Below are 12,490 nucleotides of genomic sequence, written 5' to 3'. Positions count from 1 at the left end.
TCAAAAGCACTTTTAACCAGTTAAAGCTGGAGGATATGTGTAAACACGATCTCGCAATGTACATTCGCTGAGGCAGGTGACGGGTTAAATTATCAAGCTTTCCCTGAATCTCTGGCAGTGGACGTGTATACACATTAGTGGTTCCCATTTGTTTGTGTACACACCGTGTGTTGAACTTGGCCGCTGTTCATGGCCTGTCGCTGTAGCAAATATCGCTCCGTGGCAGGGCTTGGGTGTTGCAAAATATGAAGTTACGGTGAGAAGTACCGTACAAATATTGTACAAATGACTCTCAAGAGTCAGTATTTGTGGTGTTGGACTTTCATTTTTATATTTTTGGCTGATTGTCTTTATCAAAAGTTGTGTTTTCGGCCAAAAATAATCTCGTCGTCAATTGGTTAAGCTGTTCATGTTGGATGACGTGTATACAGGCACAGGTTTTGCGATATTCGGAACGGATAACGGATAAACACGTAACGAGCCAGGCCGGAAATATCTGTCAGCGACCCGCTCGCAGCGAGCGAGGCTGCAAATATCAGGGTGTGCCAATCACAGATGACAGTCTGAACCCATTTGGCTTGAGGTTCGTGAAAAACAATCCCACGCCTGGGTCCAGGCGAAATAATCCCGGCGCAAACTGGTTAAGAAAACTGGTATGTGTCAGTCTCTATAAATAGTCTTTACACGATGGGAACATCCTGTTCACATTATGACTCGGACAAGACTCAACTGTTTTTCTCAAGCGAATTTTTACATTTGGCAACTTGTGAACGGCAAGTCTTGACATTACTCGTGTGTCCTGTGCGATTGAAGTATTTCGAAGACAACTGTCTTTTTCACTTGTAAGACTCTGTTGAATTATCAAAATGCTTTCCAGCTACGATTGAGTGCCAGTTAAAATATTAATTATAGGGCTATAATACTTCCTCATATTTGAAAATGTTTGACTTTGTACTGAGTTCAAATGATTTAATTTATAATTATATAAATATTTAACTGTGTCACAAATTACCTGAAATATTTTGTATGTATTGGTTCTGAACTGTAGTTTATACGTGCGGTGTGTTTTGTTACTTCTAGAAAAACATTGGTCAGTGTTGTGGTGCTGCCAAGCAAACAGTTAAACCATAACAGAAATGTATTCTTCAAAAATAAGTTTTCTTCGTAAATAAGAAATAAGATAGTGGTTCTTTAGGCCAGTTTTATTCAATTCTGCGCTGAATTGTTGTGCATTGCATTATTGTGAGCAAGTGCTGAGGATAACGCCAAAGTGGAGGAATTTGGAGGATTGAGGTTACATTTCAAAAGTGCGTTACTGATTTTGTATGATGCACTTTGTCAAGGTCTTGGGCCGGACCTTTTGTTTTTGCTCAGTCATGCATGAATATAGGCCTGGATTATGCTTGAAATCCTCCGTACTGCTCCAGGATGTCACTGGCCAAGCCTCAACATATTGACAGTCACTGCCGCAGGATTTTGCAGGATTCAGGCAGTGGTCACCCCTCCACTGACCATATTCAAGAAATAATGGAGGAATTGGCAGGATTGAGGCAATATGCTATTTTTCCATGAGGCCAGTTGGAGGATTTTGCAGGATTGAGGCTACATCCTAGCAAAAAGGTCTAGGGAGTTAGGGTTAATAAAATTGGCCAAATGCATTATAACGTGAAGTTTGTGCCTGAATCATCAGTCTTTTTCTTTGAACTGTGCTCTGGTGCTATGTAGCCGGAAAAAAATTAATCTTATAGTGGTGCACATTCCCACATACATGTAGATACCAACATAAATTTCAGTGGGGGGGGGGGGGACTATCCTCCAATACTTTTTGGGCGGGGGCACTGGTCAGTAATGTCTCCCCAGTAATTTATCCCTATACCTATAGATTTTTACCACAATCTACCAACATTTTAGTATTACTTTTTTTCTCAAATGGTTTTATAGCTGAAGATATTGCTTGTTCACCATCCGTATCATGAAAATTGCACATTTTCAAAAACATGGGTGTAATTGCACATGTATACATGTTGCCAAGAAATTACCACAGCTGTTGGGTTTAAATCATCACTGCAACAACAGCAACAATAACAACAACAACCAACAACAAACAGCAACAACCAACAACAAACAGCAACAAACAACAACAAACAGCAACAAACAACAACAAACAAACCACAACAACAACGTGGTGAATAAAAAAGGAAACCCACTTTTGTCAGCAATTTTGACCTACCGGTACTTGTTGAGCATATTTCAAAAATTTAATTGAATGGTATTAAAATATTGATCTTAAAGCATAAGTGATGACAAAATGATTGCAAATGCATATTTTGTCACTGAGATATGGTAATTTAAAAATGTCATTCGCTAAACCTTTTTGTCCACGGACGGCTTTATTCCATCTGCTTGACTGAGCTCCGGAGCCTGATTTGAAGACGAAAAACACTACATTGTACACCAGACTTAATGTGGACAATAGTGATTTTGGTGACTTCTATTCACGTTAGCATAATAACGCTATTCTTGCGATTTTTTAAAGATTTTTTTTCACCACGTTTGGTTGAAGAGCTATACTTCACTACATTTAAAAAAAAAATACAGTTCGAATAAGTTAAGTAGGTTAAAATTCCTGCCAAAAGTGGGTTCCTTCTTTTTGCTACACCCTGTACTACTTCATGTTCTACTACTACTACTACTACTACTACTACTACTACTACTACTACTACTGCTACTACTACTTTTCATTGATAGTTTGTCATTGAGCGTCATTAGTATTTTGATATATCTTGACATATATTTAATCTATGAAAGTATCAGTCCGTCCACTATTCATTCCAAATTCGAATGTAAATTACATCAAAATTTGCTATTTGAATTTTAACCCATGCAAGAGGTACTATCCACGTTTTTTTTAATCAAATATCAAAGACGACATCCAAAATTTAGTGTGAAGTATTTGAAGGATTTGTTTTATATTTTAAAAGTGTATCATAGATTGATTTGTAAATAGTGGTATTTGGTTATTTATGTGAAGTGCACTTTGATACATTGCCTGTACTTTGGTTGGGTTTGGTATAATAAATGTATTTGGAGATAGATACTTTATAAAAGTATCATTTCTCAAAAGAAATACCTTTTAATGTCTTTGTTTTTGTTTGTCTCAAGAAAATGTAAATTGTTTCCTAGAATTGCGTCTAATTAATTCATTAATTAAATGGATGTTACCGCCTATGAGTCATGTAAGTGTGTAATTACTAATGCAAAGTGCATGATTCACGATTTCATTAAGACTTTACTAAGAGCTAAATTTAATCTGAACGACACTGGATCATGAGTTTGTCAGATTATTTATTTGAGCTTATTGTGAGGATATCGTAGTAAAATCCTCTCCTCTATTAACATTCTAACTGTACAATCCATGTCATTGATATAACCGTACTTTATAATGCCTACCGTCGTGAAAATATCTGTGCACCAGTTTGTTACATACAGTACATGGGAGTTGGGTTGGCGTAGCGGTACTATCCTCGCCTTCCACCGCTGTGACCCGGGTTCGATTCCCGCCTGGGCAATATATGGATTGGGTTTTCAGTCCCTGCCCAAATGCGGCCCAGGAATGAACCCAGTCCCTGCCCAAATGCGGCCCAGGAATGAACCCACAGCCTATACGAATGACATTGAGGTTTTGATATACTGGGCGAGTCAAAAAAAAGCGGAACCCAAACCCCCAAAAATATATTTCATATATATTTAAAACAAAACATGTAGCACCAAACATAATAAAGCTACCTTTAGATGAAAAAAAATACTGAAATTGCTCAATCCGTTCAAAGAATATCACCATTTAAACGCAATGACCCTAACACCTGTTTCGTCCAAAAAAAAAGTTATTGTGTATTCTGACTGTTTGGAACAACAAAGAAACTGACACAGAATACTTGTTTCAACAACTGTCACCAACTGTAGTACACAATATTTTTATTAACAACCCAGGTTGGGCTAACAATATGATTTATAAAATCAACCTGTTTTGAAAAAAAGGACAGGCCTTCAAAAGGACTTTAATGTTTAACTTTTAAACTGAGGTTTTATCGCTGGTGATATTTAAAGACAATTGTGACGTCGATTCTTGAAACCGCATTTTTGGACGAAAGAGGTTTTAGGGTCATTGTGTTTAAATGGTGATATTCTTTGAACGGATTGAGCAATTTCAGTATTTTTTTTTCATCTAAAAGTAGCTTATGAAATTGGCTTTCCAGTCATTATCATGTTTGGTGCTACATTTTTTTTTTTTGAATATGAAATATAATTTTTGGGGTTTGGGTTCCGCTTTTTTTTTTTTGACTCGCCCAGCATGCATATAGCAGTAATATGCATGCTAGCTAGACACCCATGCGAAGGCATGAAATTATCCAATATGTATGTATTGCTGCCTAATGTATAATTTCCCGTAGTACATTGCCTCATCAAAGCGAGCCTATCTAGTACGCCTAATGCGTATCGTTCATCACGTACATCGGATGCCGGAGTAATAATGACTGAGCATTTTCGTGATTGGTAGATATCCCACATGTTGAAGTAACTGAGCAATGAATGATGCCTAGATTTAGACTGCGCGTCTCCCAGGGACCAATCCGGTTCGTTAGTGTGACGTCACTCAGTTTAAACCACGCCCACTGCCATTAAATTTCCAGCGCCTTGAGTACCTGATTGTTGGTAGACGGTGCGCTATATAAGACATTATTATTATTAAGTAGTAATGGAACCATTGGAATTGGAAGTTAACGCAACTTGAGTGTTTATCTGAAGTTCTGCATATAGCACTATCAAAATCTAGAAATGAAAGCCTAATTGATAAGCTTTCTTTTAGTACAAGAATCATTCAAAACACTCATGTACTTCTCAAGTTACGGAATTGTAATCACATAAACACAGTTTAAAAGTTCTGTCCACGGATCACAAAAAGTGTTCTTTCAGCAAAACGAAAACAATTCACATACATGTACATCCCTATGTGAAGTGTTTTCGATTTTCTGAAAGAACACTTACCTTTTTTTTGTGATCCGTGAACAGAACATTAAAACGGTGGTTGTGTTCAAAATTCCGTAACTTAAAAAGTACCTAAGTGATTTGAATGATTCTTGTACTGAAAGAGAGCTTGTTAATTGGGCTTTCATATCCTAGATTTTGAAAGTGCTACATGCAGAACTTTATTAAATAATTGGTCCTGCCATTTGGGTTTCGTTTTTTTACTCGCCCTGTAGTTGCCCGTTTCTAGTGGTATATGTGCACTATTGCCCTGCGTCGCGGTGAAGTAACTGGACGGAGTCTGTAGTATGTCCCCTCCTAGTCAGGATATTATAGCACTCTGGAATGCCCATCAACTGGGCAAACCGTCACAGGATTGCTTACAATTAACCACAAGAAGAGAACAGGAGGACGATCCCACGATATTAGTGGCTCGACCGGCACGACACCGCGAGCTACAGAAGACGAGTCCAAAGTAAACAGAGTTGACGTGGGCCGTGAAGTGCAGAGCAAAGCCCAGACTGACTCGTAATGAATTCTGTTGATGATGGCCAAAGGTTCTTCTGGATATACCTAGATTACAGATCGACTGCTCTCTGAGAGAGAGATACTACTTAAAGCAAGACACGAGATAGCAGATAAAGATATGAGCTAGTCTATCAAGAAGCGAAGATATCCATTGATTATTGAAGGGGTGTCAAAAAATAAACAAGACAACAAACTGACCAGAGGACGAACGAACATCCGTACTGGTTCAAAGCGAGGAAAAGAGGAAACATTAGTTAGATAAACCAACAAGCAAACATCATCAAAATACGCGAATCATTAAAATCATCTGTTGTAATCACAATTAGCAAGCTTTTTGTAATTTCTTTTTTACTGCAGGTGATTGAGTAGGCCGAGGCCTACCATACGTTGTTTGTTTGTTTGTTTGTTTGTTGTTGTTGTTTTTTTTGGGGGGGGAGAGTCGAATTTCTATTAATTTTGGGGAAGTTGCAACTCGAATATAACATGACACTACAAAATGACTACAAATACAATACAACAATACATTACAAATACAATACAACACAATGAAATATAATAAAAGCACATGGGATTACTGCATGATTGTAAAGCAATTATTATAAATATTGTACAACTAGCCTATTACAAAGAAACATGTACAGTTTGAAACGACATCGCTAAGAGACTTTCCTAAAAGTTGATCTGTTTATATAATGTTATATTCACCGCACTTAACAGTAGTAATATTCCAGGGAAAATGATTATGAAAACTCGGATCCAGTTCGGTTTCAGGGCTTTTAGGCGCGTAATTTAGCGGACCCCGGCTTCACACAGACTTAAAAGTTGCTGCAAAACTACGAAACCTTTTTTTTTTTTTTTCCCAAAAATCGAAGTTTTTATATTTTGTTTGAAACTACAAGGCTCCTAAATTAATCTGAAACAGACATGAAACAGACGCCGGGGACGTAGCAATGGTTCGAAAAATGAATTTTGTCCCCATGTCTTCCAAAAACAAATCATAAATTTATATTCTAATTGCCATTTACTGAATGATCATCAACTCGGCAAAACAATTACAAATGGACGACTTGGCATCTACTGTATGTACTAAGCCAAACCAATTAATTTCAGCCGTTTCCCTTATTACGATTGACTCGCCATCGTTCGTCATGTCTTCGCATTGTTCATTCCCAAACCAAATCGCAAGGGCAAACAGACGCGCTGTTTGTTTACGCGATCGTCTCATTCAGCTGGTGTATTTAGAAAGTGTCGAACACGTTTTTCTAATTGGGCACGACAATGCTCGTTATAACGACTTGCGTCGATTGTGACTCTATCAACGAAACCTTAGCTTTTTTCAATTATTGAATAGACCGCAATGTGGCTGCAGTTTACATTGCTGACATTAATACTTTTTAAAGGTGTACCGAACATGCTCTTAAACAACTGTGAAATTTTTCTCCTAAGGAAATTCCAATTTGTTTGTTTTACCTGAAACAGTAAAAGCCATTTTTATTTTAAATTCTGTCATTTAGGACTATCTGGGGGATCGGGGAAAGGCTTTAAATTTTGAGTGTTTTTGCGTGAAAACATTTAGGTCTGCCCTGCGAACAGACTGGGTCCCGGTCCCTCATTATCGATGCTGATAAGGGGCGGGAACCAGTCTAGCTTGCGAGAACTTAATTATTATCAGGCTTCAAATTACTCGCAATTTTCAAAGTTCGATTATTCCAAACTAACCCTGGAACGATTATTTTCGTTCGATGTCTCATTCAAAAAGCGAACTTTTGTAATGCTAGAACAAGCCTAATATAAAGCTGGTTATACAATGGCTAAGATTTAGCCCTTTCCATTGTATCATTGGGTAATCCTATACGATACAACTGCCCGGCCAAAGGTAACAGTCAGTCAGTCAGTCATTGACATAGATACAACTTTAACACTAAACTGCCCTTCTGGAACAAAGGGAACAAAAAAAAACAAAATATATGTCATGTCATTGCGATTGTAGTTCTGGACTGCATTTTGTTACATGTACATTTTGCAATTTGTCTTCTTTTCAAATCAAATACAAAAGAGAAAAATTCCCCTGTTTATCCTTGCCCTGAAATTCCTATCATTCTGGCTGTGATCATTCATGCATCACATTATAATGTCACGCAGTCCTGCACTGCACTAGAAACGTCATGCATAATATAGCATGCATACATCATATTGCAAATCAGCCGGCAACACGCGTTCATTTTGCATGTAATAAAAATGCAGGTAGGTAAACTGCATCTGTGTATATAGTATCTGATCTGATGGTTATAAAAACAAGCATAGGTCAACATTCTACGCTCAATTATTGTTTTCAGTTAAACCAGCAAAATTAGTCAACTTGATAATTTGCATTAAACATTGGTAGATATTCTTAGAAAGGTAAGGGATATTTTTGTATTGTTTTAGTTATTAACCATTATCATGAAGCCTCAAATTTCAAATTATTTTTTTTTCTTTCTATAATTTTCTTTACACACCCGAGCGAGTCATGGTTAAGTTTTGTTGCATTCATTACAATACACTGGAGATCAATTTACACAATATTGTTGGAACCAAAAAGTCAGCTAGTAAATTCCCGTAAAACTGTCAATTTTGTAAGACTTTTGTTGTTGTTGAGAATATCCTAAAAACAAAATTCACAATAAATTAAGACATTATGACATCGTGCTTTTTGTACACTGGGACGATAGCCACCAAGCTCCCATAGGAAACTGCGCATGTAAACAAAGACTGACGTCATTTTGTCTCAGGTCGAGTCTAGTCAGCCAATGTAGTTGCTATTTAAGTTGGCCTGTAAATGCCCTTTATAAAATAGCAACTAGATAATATTATGTAACAATGAAGACAAAATAAAATTTACACATTAAAAAGCTATAGGTCAAATACCGAATTCGATTGACAACGCTCCTAAAACTCGACGCTTGCTTTATTTGGTTATATATTTAGTCAAATAAATATTCCATAAGCATTTTGCCACACTGTGGTTGATACCAGAATAATGTGCATACATGCATGGTTGACGTACTAACTGCAAAATAGCTGCAAACAATGGACGAATTCAGAACAATCCTTTACGAAACTCCATTACAAAAGAGTTGTCTTTAGTCTTTTGTGTCTAATAACAAAAAATCCAGCTGGATCACGCTCTGTCATTATGAGGTCGAAATAGTACGATCACCCCTCGAAGCACTTCGCATTATTCTCACAGTTTTTTTTTAATTTGAATAGAAAATTGAAAAAAAAATACAATTAGGCATTGGCTGTTTCATCCCATGCAAACAGAACAGTTTAATAGAGTTGTTGCAAGTGCAATAAATTTGTGTCAATATTCCTTGTATATGGTTTTCTGAAATATTGAAATGTTTGCATCAGAGTATATTGTTCATTATTATGATTTTAAAGTTTATAATAAAATAATTCATTCCAACGTTCATTGCAGATAACATGTATTTCCAAATATTTATTCTTTAGCTGACATGCATTGCTTTTCCTGCCCAATATTGAGTTCAGCAAAATTATATATCATCGCAAATACATTTACTTAAAATGCATATTTTGTTTTTTGGATTTAGACCTACATCAATATCTAACAAATGCGCACATTCCTAATTTAAAGCTTCGTTCACCGAGTCTATTAAATATGTAGACAATTAAATGGCGTTTATTTTGGGCGACGAAATCCCCTCCACAAGATTTATAGTACTGTCACCCGAAGCCCTAAGCTCAAAATGAAAACATAAAAAGTCAAACAAGCGCTGAGAAAATACCGAAATTGGATCAGCGGTTTGGGAAGGTGAATCTATCCAGCAGGTTTACTGGGGATATTTTTTTTTTCAAAGGCGATTGTGAATTTCTGATCGCTTTAAAGCCATCCACGAAATGTTTTGTCAATACCATTATAAATTCCATTCATTTTGATCCCCTCAGGGAACGCGGTTGTGGACACCCCTACAGGGATGTTCCACCATTGCCGGAATTTCAGGATTTTTTTTTGTCTCCATCCGTGCGTCGTGTGGCATGTGAGCAATTTGCTGGGCGCTGCACAGCGCAGAGGCTGGACCCGCGGCCGCCGGATCAGCGTTGTAGAAGCTAGACGGTTTTTTTTTTATTTCGTGGCGATCGAAGCACGACTGAAGCATAATTCGTCAGACTACAGCCGCAAATATCTCCAGAGTGAGGGATCTGATATATTATGGGCAAGCGGTAGCACACCTATTGGAGATAAACCGTGCTCACGGAGACACTGCACCGAACGTGTGTTGCAGAACAGTCGTGTGGGCGGCAAATTGTCTTTTTCTACGCGATGCTAGTGGGTGGCAAAAATAAATTCGATGTAATGTGAGTGTGTGCGACAATTTGACTGTGTAATCACACCGCGCGCGCGTCGAAGTAGCAACGCGCCTTTGTTTTAATCGGCAAAATGGGCGCGTGACGCTTCCATCCCAAAACAGGACGCGCACGCAGCGCGTTTATTTGAAAGTAAAGCGTCACGAATCTTTAAACATCATCAGCGCGTCACTTGCAGATCACCAGCAACAGCTTCGGTTGTGTGTCTCTAGTCTACCTGCGAGCCAGTGACAGTACACTCACCGTTAAGAATCAGACGATGGAATGTACACTGACAGAGTTCAAACAAGCCTTTCCCAGTTATTGATGGCAAACAGAAGGCATTCCGACTGAGATGAGGACGGTCTCGTGCAGCATCAGCACGCCAGAGTTACACAACCTCATCTTTTCTTGAATTTCGAGCGACCGTCCCGGCAAGCAAGATGTCGGGAACTCCGTCGGAATCGGTGACTCTGGAAGTTGAGGAACCCTTGGCCGGTGAGAGGACGGGGCTTCGTGCATCGCCATCCCTGGACGATCAGCCCCAGAAATGGTTCCTCTCCCCCCACACCAACAGGATGCAGGTCTGGGACACCCTGGTCATAGTCAGTGCGGTCTTCTCCTTTAGCCTAGACCTCTTCATGTTCGCGTTTGACTCCAAACTCGTCGCACTTTGGGTCCTCACCTACGTTGGTGATGCATTTTTCATCACTGACATTTTTCTACGCTTCTTTCGCGGCTACATGAAGGACGGAATTCTGATCACGGACCGACATCGAATCAGGAGACACTACCTAAAGACCACATTCTGCTTGGATTTATACTCAGTTCTACCCTTGGATTTTATAGTTTTTGTAGAGCCCGGACTTGGTGCGGCAGGAATAATGAAGCAACTCGCACAATTTCGCTGGATAAATAGCTTCGTCAGATGCAGTCGACTCTTTTCATTTTTCGGTAAGTGCTCAAAGATTTGAAGAACAGAAATTAGAATAATTCCTAAGTAGGATTATTGTGTTGATATAGGCCTATAGGAGGGGCCTAGAACATGTAGAACTAACTGTAACGGGGAGTATTCGACCACATAAGGAAAACTGCCACTGCCTAGTGTAATGAGAGAGTCGGAGATCTTAACCATAATCACTTTATAACATGATCATGTACCTGTACTTGGGCCTAGGGCTACTTTGTTTTCAGCATAGCATCAATCCTAGTCTGTGCTTAAAGAGCGGTTGAATCTCTCCGCTCGAAAATAGGCCTACCCCCTCTTATAACCGCCTAGACCCAACAACTTAAACTTGAACTTGTGATCTAATAACATTAAGCACTAACACAGCGGTGGTGTAGTTACGGGCCCGCTTTCTCTTCGGTCCTTCAAGTGTTTTCATCATTCCAAAATGACGTCTGCAACCCGCGGCAGTCTTCTTTTAACTTTTTTCCAATGACCCAATCTCCTTTTTAAACACAGTCAAATTATACCGAAGACCAAACCGTGTTTCTATCGGCAAGAATGTTACTTACAGGCCTAGCTAGGCCCTTCTTCTCAATTTATTTAGTTTTAAATAATATACTTTTTAGGCCCTAGGCATATCTTTAATATCTTAAAAGAGGGGTCTTAGAACAGGCAACAAGATGAGTGCTTACATTTTTTTACATGGTGAGAAATCTAAGACCTATTATGCCATAGGCAGCTAGCCTTCAGCCATGCCAGCAGGCCTAAATAGTCACGACATGACTATAGATTGCTTGCACGGCAGCCATCTTTGAGCTGTGTTTTTGTTCAACAGGGATCTCTTGTGCATTCATTGTTAATGAATCAACATAAAACACACCTCGAATGTGACAGCTAAATGCAATCGATCCGCGTAAGAGCACACAAATCAACTAGAAGTCATTTTTATCTTATCGATCCTCTCTTATTCATCTTGAAAAGTATTACAAGGCCAAACACGAGGTTACACGGATACCACGTTGGAGCCAAACTTTAATAATTACGAAAGGAATTTGCATACTCAAGTGAAGCAAAGGCTTAAAAAAATTGACAGGTTTTCTTTACTTTCGTGAGGAATAGTACTCACAACACATAAATCGCGCCTATATACAACGCACCTATAAGAAAATTGAGTCAAACTTGATGGGCATACCGATTTCTTTTTGTTTACATTTTAGTTGTAAATAAAAGACCTATTTCAGGAGGATGCCATTTTTGATTGTGTCCCCTGAATGCTTTGTATAAATTTTAAACTGTTGAATGGGATGGTGCCAGACTAATACGCGCACCAAGCCTCACTTCCATTTTTTATTGTGGTTTGAAACATTACGGTATGTTAAATCACATTTTTTTAATTATTCATCAGAGCAAACTGGTGTTAATTCATTAATGATTCTATGTTTTTGATTTCATTTCTATTCGCAAGTTAAAAAAAAAATCAGATTTTACCTCGCTATCAATTCAATATGGCCGACTTGTGAATAACGCCTTTTGCTGTTCGGTTGTAGCTGTCTTAAAGCCTTAAAAAAACTCCAGAATGTTGTAAGGTTTCTCGCCAGCAAATATTCAGTTCTTGTGATATTTCAAGGCATGCACACGTGT

General features: G+C 38.4%; 1 protein-coding gene across 1 annotated transcript; it reads left to right on the top strand.

Moving 5' to 3' along the window:
• Positions 1-9,571: 9,571 nt before the first annotated feature.
• Positions 9,572-10,889, top strand: LOC119725782 (cyclic nucleotide-gated channel cone photoreceptor subunit alpha-like). The gene has a single exon (XM_038197354.1). It carries the CDS (start codon positions 10,344-10,346, stop codon positions 10,872-10,874), a length of 531 nt encoding a protein of 176 aa, XP_038053282.1. The 5' UTR covers positions 9,572-10,343; the 3' UTR covers positions 10,875-10,889.
• The last annotated feature ends 1,601 nt before the right edge of the window (positions 10,890-12,490 follow it).

Source organism: Patiria miniata, unplaced genomic scaffold, assembly GCF_015706575.1.
Source record: "Patiria miniata isolate m_02_andy unplaced genomic scaffold, ASM1570657v1 HiC_scaffold_19, whole genome shotgun sequence".
In the NCBI taxonomy this organism is placed as follows: domain Eukaryota; kingdom Metazoa; phylum Echinodermata; class Asteroidea; order Valvatida; family Asterinidae; genus Patiria; species Patiria miniata.
Note: the sequence above shows the minus strand (reverse complement) of the source record. Positions and strands in the feature narration are given on the sequence as shown.